The sequence below is a fragment of the Battus philenor genome, unplaced genomic scaffold (genome assembly GCF_028537555.1).
Source record: "Battus philenor isolate CCGP_79_NKW_IND1 unplaced genomic scaffold, ilBatPhil1.0.hap1 SCAF_14, whole genome shotgun sequence".
NCBI classification, from domain to species: Eukaryota; Metazoa; Arthropoda; class Insecta; order Lepidoptera; family Papilionidae; genus Battus; species Battus philenor.
In genome coordinates, this window is record NW_027181676.1 from 3,763,871 (window position 1) to 3,782,430 (window position 18,560).

Below are 18,560 nucleotides of genomic sequence, written 5' to 3' on the forward strand. Positions count from 1 at the left end.
GATTATTGCTGGCATAGGACGTCTTTTCTTGGACCTAAGCCTTACCCATGGATTCCCAGTAGCACCAGTTAGAAGTAGCCTGCACTCATCGTTTTCCAACAATCTTGTCGAGATCATCAGTCCATATTATAGTTTCTAGGCTGCGTGGCAATGGCTTCTTTAAAAAAAATGGTATTAAAAATTATAATATAGTACTATTCCTTATACTCGTATTTTTTTTATTATATTGTACCTTGTATTCGTATCATATGACATAGTTAATATGTAAGACAATACGAAGTAATTCCATCAGCGTCTGTTGAAACTTGTGAAATTTTGAACAATGTTCTCATTCGGAAGAGTGATTTCACTAAAGTTGTATTCAAGTTATGTTAAGTCTTATAAGTTTGTACGGAAATTCACGCACACAAGTTAACTATTACAGATATGCTAGTGTCTCGTGTAAACTATTTGTATAAGCGTTTAATAGTGGGAGTGTATCAGAAATTTAACTTTATTATTTTAGTAGGTGTTCATTATGTAACTGCTAGAAATCTAGTTTTGAAATAAGAAACATAGCGTAAGATGTATTAATCAATCTTATTTAACGGAGCCCGAAATTTATTAACGTATCGCAAATAAAAGAAATCAGTCTATACATAGTATGACAACAAGATATGGTCGCAATACCATCGAAACAACGAATATCTGAACTACTTTAATTGGTTACCTCATAAATTGATTTAACACAAACGGTTTTGTCGTGATATTTATTGATAGACAAATCAAAAATTTGATAATTTTTATCACTTTGATCTCATATTATTTTATCATCATCATTATTTCAGCCACAACTTTTCATTAGGACAGTGTGGAAGAGGCCTGCATTTCTTCCCAAAACCTTAATAAAACATATTGAGTGGACGTTCTATACTGCGCTTACCGTTCCGAATTCGGCGCAATACAATAACTGGTAGCATCCAATATGATATCCAATGTTGAGTTACGCATATGCATCCTAGAACCAGATTGTTCTTTATTATTGTGTTTCTAATAAGTCATTATTGGGTTTTTCATAAATAATATAGTGATAATTGAGTATTTATTTTCTATGACTTCCTTTAACTCGGATATTGACTAAGTAAGATCAATATATCTATTTTTTGGCGTTTCGTAAGTGGGACACAAAGATTTTGTACACACTTTATATACCCTATAGATGTCCTCTAGAAGACATATGTCTCCCTCAAAGATCGCCATGATCACCGTTCTTACGCTGCCTGCAACTAGCGACTTCCTGCATCCCTATGTCGTCGGTATACCAAGAAGAAAGCCTACCCAAGCCTTAGACACGGCGTGTCGTCGCCTCGAAAACCTTTTCGCCTTAATAGCCGTCAATTCTTCAGCACCACTGCCTGCTAGCTTTCTAGATGACCTTGTGCCTTCTAATAAGGCTCATCATAAGCGACCACGCCTCGGATCTACACGCCATTATTAGTAACACACATTGTGCTTTTAAAAAGGCTGTAGATAGTAGGTAAAAGAAAACAGCAACTCGGCAACAGAAGAAGAATATATTTATATTTAATTAAAATGGGTAGTGGCAGAAGGCCTGGTCTGATTTTGCATCGCAGTTCGGTACTCCCCTGATGGAGGTGGTAGCCAGCCGCACGATCTCCCAGGATTGTTCAGGCAGCAGCAAGTCGAGAGCAGAGAGCGCCAGTAGTTCACAGGATGTGTTGATTCCGGTGAAAGGTGATATTAATTCAACCTCAATGATAGCAGGTTATTTTTTTTGTATAAAACTCGCACCTGTGAATAAATGTCACAGTCATTATATACATATATAAATATATGTACAATTTACTCCTCTGACAATAAACCCGGAGAAGGCTTGCGATGAAGGAAGGAAAGGAGCCGAAAGCAATTGATGTGATTGTTTACTGTCAGAACAGTGTAACAAAATGTAAAGCATGTAAAACAAAAATAGGAGAGAAAGCAAATAACAAATTGAAAAGTAATAATGAATACATAATGATGGGACTATGGACACAGACAAGATGTTGAGCTCTAACTCATAGCTAAACGCTACTTAATATTAATGTCTTTATAATATTTGTTCAACACACCTTTGGCGTGCCAGACGATGTAAAGGTTGTGGTGTGAATTAAATGATGCCCAGAGAATGAAAAGGACCAAGACGTGAATTTATAACCTAAATTCTAATTGGCCCGGGCGCGTGAGACGACACGTAGCTGGTGAACGCAACCGACACAAAGAGTGTGCGACGCGACCGAGGCCAGGATCCTTCTCCCGAGCAATGATGTAAAATGCTGAGGCAGGTGCGCGGGCGCATTGGAATGTTTGTTATAAAAACAAAGATTCGCTGAACCAATAGCACGCTCCCACGACCCCACGCATCTTGAGATGTACCGTTCCCCGCCAAGGGTTGAACAATTTTTTGCTGTATTGCGATTTATGAGATGTTACTGGTGTTTATATTTTTTTTTTGTTAAAATTTTATCTAAGATTTATGGGACGTTAACTTGCAACGCTTTAGTAAAATGTTCGATACATATATAAACCTTTTTACATATGTAAAACTCCACATTACGAAATTTCAATTACCCTCAATTTCAACCGTTCATCCCGGCTTATGCTTAGTTCGACTCCTGAATAACTTACACTGATTGTACAAGGCAATTTACATATTGACTAATACAAGGCTTTCAAATAACTTAGCGCTACGCATTATTAAAGCGCGAAGGATTATCGATTCGGAGTATATCTGCAAAACTTGTGACAAGTTCTATTATAACTTTATTTCTATTCAAGGCAGGCTTTTGGAAGACCCTGTATAGTTGAGTATCTTCGCAATATATCTAACAATCAATATAATCAAATTTTTCGATTCCAACGGCGTTATATCTTATTTACTAAGGCAGTGTTACTAATCACCTCAAATCTCAGTAGATACAAAAACTTGACTATTATTTTATTGGTGCGAATAGTGAATGCATAGATCATTTGCTACCAATTAATGTATCTTTGTCTCAAATAAAATGGTTTCAGAAAAAATAAATAACATTATGATATGTATAGTATGAAAAAGCGTTGCCAAATTTCACTTTATTCTAATAAGAATAAAAGAAAGTTTTATCATATTTGAGAGTGGTTTTACAACGTGGCAAAAAATGGGAGTTAATTCTTTATAATTATATAAAATTAAAATTGCTTAAGAACTCTGTATTTAAATATATACCTGTCCATCACAGAATTGTTAGAAATGGAACATAAGATTGGTTTCAAATGAACAATATACGACGTATCGAATATATTTGATGTAAATAGGTTTACAAATCGATAACTTTAAATAAAAATGAAAGACAAAGAAATATTTTTAATTAATGTCGGATTCTCCTCCTTGTCCTTTTCAGCCGACCGACGTGCACATACGTTTTGTTTGTGATTAAGGCTGCGATTCAATTACGCTACCTTCTTTACCATCAACATTGTCTAATGATGTTTTCATTAATGAAGTTTTAACTAAAAATAAAATAATAGGCAGAACCTAATATTTAACCAATTGATTGTAAAACAAAAATGAGTATATTTAGACATTCGATAATTTTTTTTCTTTAAAGTATTTTTGAATAGTGCCTTTCTCTACTGTTGAAGACTATTACGAGTAGATAAAAAAAAATTGTACTAAATTTAGTAATTTTATAATTGGTAAACGGATTGTAAGATGATTTCTGAACGACGCCAGAATGAAAGAGATGGATGAATGCGGACGTATAGCTCTCTCTCTTCCTCTCACTCTCTCTACCTTTCTATCGCTCTCTCTCTTAAGACGACGCCACCATTGTGTAAGACTTATTAAGATTTTCTCTCGATTAAAATTAGCTATAATACTAAATATCGCCATTTAGACCCACCCCCGCATCTATTTATATAACTTGAACGCTGATTAAATTGTAAATAACAAAACTCGAAATAAGTGACTCCCCCGCAGCAACAGTGTCAATGTCGTCTATAAATGATCTTATCAATAAAGTTAATAGAATTCCATTTATATAAATGGAACCAAATATAGACCAGCCACAATCTCTGTTTATTGTTTACGTTTCAATTACGTAAAGAGTACGAAATTTAACAAGTTATTTAAATGCTCCTACTACATTAAATTTAACACGTTAAATAGTATAAAATAAATAAGTTTCACTAATATAAACAGAAATATCGAATGACTTCAATCCCCTTCTTGTTACAGTTTCAGGAAACATAAACTAATCCGAACTCTTTGTCTATGTCGATCTAAGTAATTACTCTCATTACAATATAAACAAATAAACATTGATATCGTATTATAGTAAATGAAAGTTTTATTAGCGAATTCATATTATATACATACAGAGAAAGTTTAGTAGGCTTGCAATTTAAAAGCATTGGCAAATAACGAAAAATTATTTTTGGAGCGGTTTTCATGAGAATAACATGTTTTGTTAACTTACTATCTAATTACGTCGTTTTAAGCATTTTGTTTATATTTTATGGATTTGGAACTTGCTTATAACAGACTGTTGCGCTTGTGTAAATTTAACATGTAGCGTTGATATACATAAGTATAAACAGTTATAGGTATGTTACAGGTAAGTCTTTCTAATATTAATTATAATGTAAGTCAATGTCGTCGACGTCGACTTTCAGCCCATAGACACCCACTGCCAAGCATGTACTTCCCCTAAAAATGATCATCATGCGATGTCATCCAGCGATTTCTTACGATACACATACCTACTATAATACATTCACTGTCTATACCAGTGATTCCCAAAGTGTCGACCCTTAGGGGTCTATGACAACCTGCAAGGGGTCTACGTCAGTGAAAAAAAATTTGTGGATCCATAAAATGAAAATGGGGGTCCACGATATTTGATCTCAACACATACACTGTAGTACCTATTTACTTACATCATACTATCTTATAATATCATGTAGTAAAAATTAGTTTTATTTAATGTTATGTTATTTTATATTTCAGATACAAAATTTTATTTTGAGTAGTTCTAATTTAAATTCAATTAATAAATGTATAAATTAACATGTGTTTTTACTTTAAGATTTCAACACTAAACTTCACTACAGTTAGAAATTTACAGGAAATCAATATCAGGTAAGCAGGAGGTTTACCCAACACGGAAAAACATGGTAAGGGGTCTACGACACAAAAAAGTTTGGGGAACTCTGGTCTATACCTTGTGTATACCTGACACTAGCGCATTCACTATGAACTACAAAAGCTTGTCTGGTAGAGATTGAAGTGTAACAATTTGAGTAAGTCTACTAAATTACAATTGTGAGAAGGAAAATCTTGCGAAATTCCTCAAGAACACTGAACACAACATGAAAATCATATTAACAAAAACATCGCAAACAACGTTTACAAACACAAAAATACAAGTGTTAGCTACTGAATGGGCGGCTTAAAACCTTTTTTTATGTTTTTATACTTTTTATATTTAACAGTTTGTGTTGCCAAGCGTCCTATATGTTCTTTTTTTTCGGTGCCGTCGATTGTTACGCGTCAATGTACTCTTACCTAGTTTTGCGAAATTATATTTAAATTACCACCATCATTTGAATTTAATTAATCCGTTTATACAGTCAAAACGCTTGCCAATAATAAGAATCAATAATTGTTGGTTAGTAAATTAAATAAACTTACGTTTTAGGTTTTCCTAATAATAATTTAATAGATGACATTTAATTGTAATAATTTATTTATTTACCATTGCAGTTGGTTATAAAATGAATTCGTAAATATTAATGAATCTAGCAAATCGTGAAGAAAATCTGAAGAAAAGTATGTTTTAAAGAAAGTTTCTAGCTACCATTTAAAGTCAAACAATTTTTGAAACCCTTAGGCAATCATGAAAATGTCATAGAAAAATGACAAAACTTTTCTTTCTTAAATAATATTTCGGTAAATAATACTTTAAGAGCTCTTATATCTACTGATATATTACAAAGATACACCGAAACGCCTTATTTCGCCCGCATGTAGCCTACATTATGTCAGTAAAAATAAGTATAGAAACAATCCTTTTGTACAATTGAGTACACTATTTTCTTTTCGTTATGATAAATAAAAAAGCTTTTAGGCTATTTATTTTCGTAGCCATTATTTGGTGAATGTTACCCTTTTTTATTTCTATATATTATATATATTGTTAAAAAATCAAACACGATTTTCACGAATAAGACAGTCGGGGCTGACGGCCAGATAACCAAAAGGTACAGATGAGATAATTAAGGCAATAAAGTTGGGCGGCCTCTACTGTGCGTTCTAAGCTTTATTTCATCTTCCACTCCAGCTAGCAGCCGCCGAGGAGAACAAAGTACGAACCATAATATAGGCTCATTCTTCATGTGGCTTTATTGTTTCTTTACATTACTTTCTCACCCCGCGTATACCCGTCAAGAAATTAACTACTTATTTTTCGTCTGAAGTCTCGGGATGACAACAAAGCAATACTTGGCATAGACCAGATTATGAAAATGCCCCATCTCATTCGTCAAGCGACAGTTTAGGTTGGGAACGCATGACAAATAAAATAGGAGGTATATGGAAAAAACAATGTGATCGACAACGCGGAAGTTCTTCCCAGGCGCCATCGCGGCCTATCGCGCGCTCCACAGCATGGAGGTGGGCGCGGTCTTGGTCCAGTTCTTCACGGGGCACGGTGGGTTCGATGAGTACCTTCATAGGTTTAAACTCAAGGAGGATCCTTCGCGCTTCTGTGAATCGGGCGTGGACCAGACCGTGATCCACCTGGTAGCATAATGCCCCGCATTTGGAGGACTCCGTTTCGAAACCGAATGCCGGATAGGAAAAGGATTGAGGAGGTTACTGTCGCCTCCATTTTGGCTGAAAACGAAGAGAGCCGCTCCTCAGATTCCGCAGGGATGTGGCAAAAAACTTTATAGTTTGTTACTAAAAAAGACCAAACTGTACTGATGAGGATGGATGAATAGAATAGTAGAGAAAGATAGATAGAATTGTAAAGTGAAAGAATGGAAAGATGGATAATGTGATGCATAGAAGAAGAGTATGGTAATAAAAATTGTAGGAAAAATTAATAAAAAAAAATTCCTGTTCCAAATAGGGGTGGAAGAGGTCCCCAATAACGGAAGCCACAAAAACGGCACAATACCGTGGGTTAAAATAGAGTTAATAGTGTAAATATTAAGGGCATTCGCGGAGTTACAGTCTAATTGTTGAGTGAATTAACGGTGGCAGTTGTGTAATTCGCATTGTTTGCCGCATACGCATTTATCAGCGGGCTGGCGGGCGGTGCACTTTATTGCACGACTACCACTGCATGTGCAGAAGTGGCTAAATATTGGTCCTCTTACTAACAGTCTAATGTTAGCGTAGTTATGAAATTGTATGCGAATAGTCAGTATACGCCCGGGGCTATTGTTACCTCGTTGCCTCGAATTAAAAACATATTTTGAGTACAACTTGCATTTTATTTCGAGCCCATTCTGGCATGTAACAATATATTGAGAGTGTTTTATTCACCAATATCAAATTATTTGAGATTTGCGTTTTAAACTTTTACTAAAATTGTGACTTTTGTAAAAATGATTTGTCATTTATGATGTTACATTTATATTTTTTTTTTCACTTTTTTAGTGATTTCATTTGTGTGTGTGGTAATAATTATTTTTAAATATTAATAAATTTCAACGGTATCATTGTATCATCAATACAAATTAAACAATATTTTTTTTACTTCTACTAAAGAATTTTAAGTTCGACTAGTCAATAACGACTTAAATTAGTATAATTCGAATAAAATGAAAAAATCAGGGTAAGGTTGTGAAAAATAAAAAATAATATTTGCGGTCTTCTACCACTTTGCTCATTTATTCACTTCTTTCGTCCATTACACATTGCAGATTTCATCGTGGAATCGATTCGACTTAAAACTAATATAAGCCAGGCATAGGGAAGTCTGACGATACAGTTGCTAATATTTTTTTTGTAATTTTTATGTAACGCCGACTAATATTTTTGGAAAAAAATAATGAGAATAATAAGCAGATCAATACACCAAATGTGAAGTGCAAACAAACCTTTATAACAACAAATTAGAGAAAGCGATAAAACAAACTCTATGTTTTTTTGTGTTCGTTTATAAAGACTGTGCCTTCCGCCTGAATTTAGTGCACGATTTTGTTTCGCTATAATTTCATGTTAAAACAATAGCATAATTTTTTTGCGATCACAATTATATCCAGAATACATAAACGAGTCGTCGTAGAGTTCTAACTGTTGTATAATCGAGCTTATGCAGGAGGTTTTTCCTCGCAAACCGCGGTATTGCCGGAGGCAACGGAACCGTTCTCGTCCGGCGAAGGCTGGCAAGCCAGTGAAGGGAACCTTTGATAAAGTGCAGCTCGATACTTGGGGTGGCTGAAAAAAAAATTGCTTTTTAATTTATTTATTATTAAGTGACTTAATGATGTAATCTTTCGCCTAACGCATATATATAAATACGGTTTCTTGGCTAAATAGTTTCACAAGTTGCATCACTTTATGGCTTTCCGCGATCGAACATGCCTGGGGGGCTTCCACGCCGCCTTTACCGTGATCGCGACTCGAGAACATTTCGACCCCAACAGCTGTCGGCACAAGCGATGTGCCCCGCCTACTGCTACTTCAGATTAATTTTTATTTCTCAATATTATTAGCAGAAAGAAGTCTATAATCAAATCTACTCCAGAATAAAAGTAAAATCGTTTTTATAACAACTAGGCAATCATCATAATCAATACTCGAATGTACTGTTATCCTTTATCACCATCATTATTTCAGCCGCAGCACGTCCACAGCTAGGCACATAAACCTTTTCTATATATTTCTCATGAGCTCGGTCGGAAACATCTTCTGACAACCTTAACATAGTTACCTGACCACCTCGTTGATGTATGCTTACTTGATTCTTATCCTTAACTTATCGACAAAAGTAATGGCATTGTATATATACTCTCGAAAGAAAACTTAAGATTGCTTTTGCTTAATAAGCAAAGAAATATTTTTTTTAAAGAGGCACATATTTAATACCAAAACCGTACTTTACTTGTACTATATTTTTAGAAAATATATAACATGAAATAACAATTGACTTTCAGCGAAAAGAAATAAAAACAATAATTTATATTCAGCTCGAGTAGCTTTTACGCACGCCACTTACCTAATCCCGTATACGATTGGATTATAAACCGCGTTGGCTTTGGCGAATACGGAGCCCCAAATTGTGCTTACAGGACTAATGGGCGCTGTTTCGAATACTCCAGCAAAATTGATCACCAAATATGGAGTCCACGCCATGAACCATAGCGAAATGGTAACCAGGGCAACCTAAAATGAACAAATGAAAATTAAAATTATTGTATAAAGGGCTAAAATGTTTAATGAACAAATAATTATTATACTTTAGCCAATTTGCATTCAGCGCTCGTGTTAGCTGCTTCAGATGATCTTAGAGACGCGACATTCATCTTCTTCGCCTGTTCCCTCATAGCTTTTTCGTGAGCTGCTACTGCCTGAAATATGAAAGTTGATTTTATAACTTTAATTTTAATTCCCGATTTACTTATAGTATGCAATAACTTCATCCAATATATCTTACCTGAATAATGAACCAATAAGAATAGATGATGAGACCCAATGGCAAGAAGTAACAAAACACTGCATAGGCGATGATGTAGCTGCGGCTGAACCAATCCTTGCTGAGGTAATCTGTTCCACAGACCGTCATGTTGCCTTCCGGGACATACCTAAAATATAAAAAGAAAAAGCAAATATAATTTTATATAATAAATTTCAAGAAGTTTCTAACGTTTCAAACAAGATGGCATTCGAGTCGCTGCTACGTCGAATTGTGCCGATAGATGGCGTAAACAAGCAATTGTCTCGCGCTTTAGCGTTTGCTCGTACAAGAGTCGCCGACAATCCTAACAAAAAGTATAATGAACGAAGACACGATATATATACGATTGGTCATAGGTGTAAAAGAGAGTGGATTTATAGCCCATATCATAGCAAAAAACTCTTAAAAATATGTTACATTAATCTACTTTTCCTATTAGAATGCAACAGGCTATTAACTTCTCGCAATGCAAAGCCTATAGAAATAAATAGTAAAGAACGTTTAGTTTCAATGTTTAACAATTCAAATTATAGAATCGCTTTTTTTGTTTATTATTACAACAATGTTTATTTTTTCTTGAAACTATTGATATTTGGATATGATGTATCATAGGGTGCACATTCACCACTTTAAATATTATACACCTATAACCAATCACTCTGTATATTTACTTTATTCATTTTCGTAAATAATAAACTAACTATACATAGCACACACATTTTTTTCACGGGTATATAGTTTTATAACATTTTCTTGTGTTTGTTTTAGTGTGATAGAAATAAATTGACTGTGATTTGGAATAAATATTCTCTAAGAAAATTAAAAAATTAATAATAATCAAAACACTGACCTGTTCCATCCAAATATTGGTGCAACAGTCCATGCGAGGGAAGAGAGCCAAATAAGTAAGATACGCCACAGTGCGCCGTTGATGCTCATAGGTTTGGCTGCGATGCCTTTAACGATCACGTTGTATCGATCGAAGGCAATCGCAGTCATTGTCCAAATTGAAACAGTGCCGTATAGAGAGCCACCGCAGGCGTAGATTGCGCAGAATAATGGTCCTACAATAAACAAAGTACGGTATTCAAACGTGGTCTTTCAAACCGGGACTCGTTGCCAAGCTCACGGAGTCAACAAGCCACAAAGAGATTGTTAAGAATTTTTCAATGAGATTCAATCAAGAATAAGGAGATTGATACAGCAGTGGGCAGACCACATATTGTGCAGTCCAGGTGATAACTGCGTCTTCAAGTTCTGGAGTGGAAGCCATTGACCAACAAAGGTAGTTTAGGACGTTGAATTATAAGAAGGAAAGACAAAATTGTCGGAAGACGCTGGTTAAAAACCTCTTCCATCCGATCCCTAATGGAAACATCTGAAGGAAAGCTATATTCAGCATTGGATATCTAAAGGCTGAAGTGGTGATTAGATAATTTAACAAACTAGTTTTATAACATGACAAGATATAAATGATTTTACACAGAATTTTATTACACATCTAATACAGTAACACACCATATTCTTTCTTTGATTTGAGTTCATTCCTTTAGCTTTTATTATCATTAATAATTCAATACCTACCGCATCTTCAAATTTTTAGCAACAAATATAGAGAATGTGATAGTAAAGTAATTTCAAAATAACTCTGTCCTCAACAGAATCTGATAGTCCACAGTTGAATTATTCCGAGCTATTTTGTGTTGTAAAATGCTCCATAATTATGTATTACGCAATTTATTAAAATAATAAAAAATAATTTCTTTAATTCAAAAAATAAATTGATAAACATTATTAAGAAAAGCTAATAATTTAGTGTCTTGCTACTCTCCCAAAAGGTGAACGTCTTACGCTGTGCTTGCGATCAGGTATCTTCACTCCAAAACCAAATTGTGAATGAATTGAAATATTATTTAATAAATGTTACTTACCGAATACCCAAGTTTCGTTATAAGAGTTTATGATTAAAGGCGGTGCCATGCAAGCCATCATCAAGAAATCGGAAACAGCTAAGTTGACCACGAGTAAATTGGAAGGTGTTTTCAGATGCTGCAACAGTATTTATTTATAGTTAATATAAAATCTCTAATAGTGTTACCGAAACCACTGTATCGCGCCATAGGTATAAGCGCGTGCGGGAGGGAGCATCGGTCGCTCTGTTCCGTTAATCATCAACACTTGCGGCGGCAGCTCCCATACTCATTTTTCCTCGGCTTCCACCTTGCCGTGTTTTCCTCAGGTCGTTTCCTCAAGTTTTACAGCGGTTTCAGCACTTTGAACGCAATAAAGCCAGCTAACAATAGTTGGACTATTTCAAATCGTGACAAACTTAATCTGTGATACAGCCAGTAAGGAATGAATAAGGAAAATGAATTAAATAATTTGAAAAAAAAATGAAAGATTAATGTGAAAACCCAAGAAATAAAGTAATAAAATGAGTAAATGTAAATGTAGAATACAGGGGAGAAGGTAAACAGCCCTTTCGATATAGAAACGATAAGAGATTAAAATAATAATAACTTTATCATGGATTCTTACTTTAGTTGTGGTGAATATGTAGATGACCATTCCATTTCCTGTTATCGATGTGATAGCCAGACAAGTGATAGTGAAGCCCAATAGACCATACCACAGTGGATTCATAGGTGGAAATTGGTACCTGAAATACCAAAAAATATTATAGAGGTTTTAAGTGAACTACACAGCCATCAATACAAAGTAAAAATTTAGAAAAAAGAACTGCATTAATATGTTAGAAAAAAGAACTGCATAATTATTTTATATGATCCATCTCTAACATAAGTATAATTATCTTACAAACAGGTAAACTAATTTTAAATCACTATAAATGTCATCAGAAACAATAAATACGTTATAGTGATCTCCGGAAAACGTAGAGAATGGTAAATACCAACCAATGGGGGTCGATCAGATGTAACATTTCAGGGAGGACCTTGTCCACGACAGTTTGATTAGAACCGTATGCCGACATTTGTCCGTCCCACGTGTTCATCTTCGAAATTCCGGTTTCTAGATAATTCGAAGCCATTTTGTTAACTGCAAAACAAAATGTATCATTAACATTTTTAAATCAGGAAATGGGAATACCTATACTCCAATACTAATATTTATCGAGCTAATCATGTTGATTATTGACCTGCCGCGCTATCTAGAATTGTAAAATAACTTTAAAATTAAAGAAATAGCGTTTAGAACATAGCGTCACTGTTAAATTGTTAAAGGTATAAATGAACATAAAATTATATTTGTCGTATAATGTAAATACAAAATAATGATACTAGTATTACTAATTTCATTTTAAAACTTTTATAGAGTCTGGATTTAAGATAGCAACTTAAATTATCAGACCCTTCTATTCCGTGAACTCATCACCGATGAAGCAGTGAAAGCCCTCTGCTAACAGCAAATACATCATCAGAACCAATAGTACTAGCAACTCAAAAGAGCCTTCTAAAACACAAACAAAATTATGAAATCCTTTTTCATTAGACGTGAATAGTTCATTAAAAACTATTAACAATTTTTTTTACCTCTTAGACATGAAATATATAAAAAAGACCATTAATTTATTATATTAAGAATCAATTTTAAAATGTACATATAATGTCTATATCCAATCAATAGATTTGTATTTGTATTGTATTTAATTCAATATGGCATTATATTGATGCAAAATAATGTGTATTAATAAAAATGTATTTGATAAAAAGACGTGAAGTTTTGATGTACCACTTGAAACAACATTACTACATTGATAACTAAATTATGGTTCCTAATTCCGAATAATAAATAAACTGTGATCATACATTTGAATTTAAAATATTACGTTTTATTTAAATCTTACATATTACAAGTTACTAAAACGATATTACCAATAAAAAGAAACATACGTCTGACTCTAAACACACAAAAGAACAATTAAAAAAAAGTTTATGGAGGTGTAATTAATAGTGAATTTATATATTTAATCACTGATTTCAGTAGGATAAAAATTTGCTGGTATATGCACGTATTATATATCTAATCAAGTACCGCCAAAAATAAACAAAGGAAGAATAAAAACAACTGAAATATGATGACGTAAGAGTAGAGTTACAAGCAGTGGTAACCCTGGTTAGACGAGCATCCTCTTAAGACCTGCATCCTCTGCGTACCATAATACCACACTTCTATTACCAACCCGCCTTATAAAAGTGGCCATTATGGTATATCTACCCATAGATATCTTCGGGGTGAGACCAATGCCTTACAATGAGCGTCTATGCGGTGAAAAGAAGAGGAGAATTTACGATTTACTGCCAAACTACTAAAGCAAAAAATGAATTAGATATTGATTTTTTAGATTAACATGAATTTTCATTAAAATTATTTGCGCTGAATAACTATTTTAAAAGCATTTCGTATTAAAATGTAAATTAAAACCATTAAAAACCAACATACATTTCCTGAATCCCAGTAACGGCTCTGTATTCCTACATTTAAATTTAATTATCGCAGGTATGGCATTTCGTAATGATGAAAATATACTAATAAGCTAAAATAATTATTACGGCGAAAAACGAACACAAGTGAACAAATACAGTGCTAAAATTCTATTAACAGGTTCTGTTTTTACATCTATAGTTAATTATTAATAAAAAAATGTTGTTTTAAAAACGATTACCACTTGACAGCATAAAAAGCCTATTTTATATATATTAATGAAAATTATCGTGGAATTAAAAAAAAAAACAGATATTATATGAATAAAATTATACTTACTGTAATGTAGTAGTATTAGTAAAAACAAAAATACTGAAGAAAATCAAGTTTATGAACTACTCCAGTCTTTTGCTTCTACCACGGCGGAAGGCCGGGCTGTGATATGGAACCTACTCGTCTTCTGCACAATTGCGAACCGCTTTTATACCATTTGCATTACAAGAATGCGACTTAAATCAATATTCATAATGAGATAAGAGAGAGTTAACACATTATCTACTTTACACGAGTTCTTAAGTGAATTATATATGAAATATTATATACGAACTAGTATTTTTAATATCAAACGATATATTCTCTAAATTAGAAATATGTTCTCGAATCTATTATTGAGGGGACAATATATAGTCAGAATCTTTTTATTTAAAATTAATTCTCCAATAACTTCCGTAATAACATATCTGTTAAGAATAAATATAAGTAATTTGTTATTAAATTAACTATAATTATTATCACACTAAAAATTAGGTCATAAATTATAAATGTACATGAAGACAAATTTGGTTTTAAAACCAAAACCATAACCTCATTACGAGAAAAAAAAATTGTTTCCAATGGTGTATTAATAAAGAAAATCAAATAGATTATAGCTCTTCCTGGGAGACATATGTAAAGAAATTACATTGCTACATATTCTAAATCTAGTTAATAAACAAAAATCGTAAATATACGTAAAAACCCATGATCTTCATTCTTTTGTAATGAAATAGAGAGACTCCATAAATATATAGTTTAACTATATATATTGTTAGTTGTATTATATGTATATATAATTGTGTCAGATTATTCATGACATGAGATTTCCCATGTATTTCGTACCTGTAAAAAAATAGAAAATCATTGGTTGTAGAAATTTGATTTTATTTTCTATCAAATTGAGCTCTTCAGACACTTCTATTGTATACAATAATATATTTGATTCAGAATGAAAAATAAATTGAATAAACACATCATCTATTATTAATGTATCATGATAAAAATACATACTGCTAACAATTGTTTGAAGAAACTAATATATTTATTTTTATAACTTTTCGGTTTATGATTATAAATAGTCGAGATAATAATGTCCGTAAAGCTTATTTTGATTCGATATTTTTATTGAAAAACATAACCACAGCTCGGTAGTGACATAGTTGAGGTTGAATCAAAGCTTTGAGAGTTTGAGACACGTTCTGTTCCAAGAAAAGCAGACTGGAAGCACAGTCAGGTTATATCATGTATACAATGCGTTCACATGATTACAACTCGTTCCACCTTCACGTTAAAAGGCATACGAAATATATTGAAACTATCCAACTGTTTTACCACTATTTCGGTCCACAATTACGACCGCATTCCAGCTATTTCCCAGTAATTTGTTACATGCAATTAGATAACAAATCTCCGGACCTAATTACCGACAAAGGACTTTAGTTCTCTAGGGTAACAAACCATTGTTTTGTATTGAGTATTGTTACAATTGTAGCGACATCCTTGAACTATGTATTCCAACGGTTTCGGTGACGTGTAATTTATATATAATTCAAATGAATACGTTAGGAAGAACTTTTGAATTTGGAACGACGTTAGCTATAAAACGGAAAGACATCGACATTTTTTAATTGCGAGTGCTTTTTTATTAATTCTAATTTGTATTACTAGTGTTTTTGTTGTGTAGTATTTTTTTTCGCTTTTACTAAACGCAGATAGTTGGGAGTGGGTTGCCGCTATTTGATACGGATCTTTCCTCTTCCAGCTGCGAGGCACGACAGCGTTTTACCATTATTTAAAATATTTCTTATATAGTTTTCTCTTATGGGTAAATACAGCTAAAATTAATACATTTTTACACATTATTAATTTATACATTTACACATTAACAATACAATTTGGAAGTTTTACTCATTTATACATTAGTTGGTACAATATTTTATTTCAAGTCGCTGCCCAAGTGCTGCAGACCGTTAAATGTCTTGAGATCTAGGACAATATGCCGGGCTAATTCGTAAAAATATTTTGCCGTAGATTTATTTTTGAGGAGGCCCGGTAAGTTGAACGGAGGTATATTAAAGTTTTCACATAAGGTCACGTCGTTGTGTCTTTTGGATTCGAATCGGGAGCAGTGTCTGAGTAAGTGGTGAAAAGTCTGTACTGTGGAGCCATCACATGGGCAAGTCTCATTATCAATTAATTTAAAACGGTGCAGGTACTGCTTACAGTACCCATGCCCGCTTCGTAGTTGTGTGAGATGGAAAGATCTTGATGAGTTTTCGCAGTTTGTTTATGTGGGTGAGTTTCGAAAGGAGTCCTATAATATGTCGACCCTGAGCCGAGCTCTCGTATCTAGCCTGCCAAATGCGGTTGTGTTCAGCACGGATTCCGCTCTTCACAAAACTCATTGGGAAGTAGACATAAGCCGTTGTAGAGTGTATTGCGGCAGCGCTCTTTGCTGCCAAGTCGGCTACCTTGTTACCGACATCTGTGTGGCTTTTGGCCAAGGTAATGTGTAATGTACCAGACGTGCGTGCGTGTATCAAAGTGTGAATTTGTGTGACGATGGGGTGGTTGTTGCTTCTATTCTGTTGTGCGACGATAACCAATTGCAAGTTCGTGTGAATAATTGTATATGTGTTCGGGTGTGTTGAACTGGCCCACGAGCAGGCATCAAAATGGCAAGTAGCTTGGCTTGAAAGACCGAACAAGATGAATGAAGTCTGTATTTTCTTAAAGCGGTCTGGCGTCTTTTCAGGAAATCAACGAATGTTGCTCCCACGGAGGAGTCCTCCAACTTGCTCCCATCAGTATAGATATTCAAAGCATGGGGATGGGTTGAGTGTAATTACGACCTCTAGAAGGGGAAAGAACAAAAATGGATACTTTGGTAGCTGGGTGCAATAATTTGTGTGGTGGTGTAGGGCGTTCTAGAGCTGTATCATAAGGTAAAAGATGAGAGACGCCGGTAAGTCTTGTGAGTTCCAGTGCCTGCACCTCCCGGACTTTGAAGTCGGTTTTTTTTTAAGAAAAAAAATAGAAATAACCGTACAAGAGATTTCAGCACCCAATTAGCGGCACTTAAAAAAATGATAATAAAGCGGCTGTTAAGTATGCAACGAGGCTTTTCCATCAGGATCACACGGGCGTTAAGACCATATCCACCACAGCCGCTGTAGCACTTGCAAAACTCTCCCCTCTCGATCTCAAAGTCCGTTATTTTATAACGTAGTAATCTGAATTTTGTAAGAAAGACTTTTTTTCTTATTAAGTTATCGTTATTTATTTTAAACCTTGATATTGAATAGGATATATCAATTATAGACAACCACGTCATAAATATGAATTACAATATATTATACAGAGTTACCAAAAAAGATGAGCTTACAGACGTTTAAAATGGAATTCGAAAATGCTTTATTCAAGCTTGCAGCAGAAAACTTCACTCACGCTTACTGGAAGCTTGTGATTACTTAAACTAATAGCTAACAGTATTCAGAGAGACATACACAAAAAAGCACACACGCCCCTAGCCGCGCACACACACATAAATCTCAGCCAGCATAAGATGAACTGCCTCCCACTGTCATTATGATATCCTATATAATAGAAGAATTTGGCATTTTTGGTATTATAATAAAGCAAACAATTTTTTTTTTTGTTTATTGTTATAAATATTTTGTTGCCGATTTATCTGAACATGTTTCACGAGGTGATAGACGCTGTCGTGTTTCAGCATAAAATTTTGTTTTGCAAACCTTTTTTTGGTTCTCATAAGGAAATGTTCGGTGCAACAAAAGGTTTATGGCGGAATTTTGCCGGCTAAAGCTCATCGATCTACATTGATGCCCGCTGTCAAAACTAAGCGAACGTTTTCACAAACAACAGTAATTTCAACAGCACTGGCTTTGTGCCGGGACGACTTTGAAAACGTAAACGAGTTACTTGCTTATTTCGTCTTTCTATACCATCGGAATATACGTTATTCTCTAAAAGCACTTTATTTTGAATCTTTGCTTAATTAAGCGCAATGGCTACGAACTCTTGTTTTTCCCATAATTTTGTGCTTGTACAAAATCTGACGGCATAAGCGACGTAAAA

At 34.1% G+C, this 18,560-nt stretch overlaps 1 protein-coding gene across 3 annotated transcripts; it reads right to left on the reverse strand.

The window, feature by feature from the left end:
* Positions 1 to 8,337: 8,337 nt before the first annotated feature.
* Positions 8,338 to 17,305, reverse strand: LOC137918376 (opsin-1-like). Of its 3 annotated transcripts, none has more exons than XM_068761160.1 (9): positions 17,289 to 17,305; positions 12,620 to 12,730; positions 12,243 to 12,363; positions 11,636 to 11,753; positions 10,555 to 10,768; positions 9,684 to 9,831; positions 9,487 to 9,597; positions 9,246 to 9,412; positions 8,338 to 8,464 (listed from the first exon to the last, which is right to left on the reverse strand). In XM_068761160.1, exons 2-9 carry the CDS (start codon positions 12,715 to 12,717, stop codon positions 8,338 to 8,340), a joined length of 1,104 nt encoding a protein of 367 aa, XP_068617261.1. In that variant the 5' UTR covers positions 12,718 to 12,730; positions 17,289 to 17,305. The 3 variants fall into 3 exon arrangements, with proteins under 3 accessions (XP_068617261.1, XP_068617260.1, XP_068617259.1); XM_068761159.1 differs by lacking the exon at positions 17,289 to 17,305 and adding an exon at positions 14,975 to 15,008 and having other exon boundaries at positions 12,620 to 12,713; XM_068761158.1 differs by lacking the exon at positions 17,289 to 17,305 and having other exon boundaries at positions 12,620 to 12,753.
* Positions 17,306 to 18,560: the final 1,255 nt, after the last annotated feature.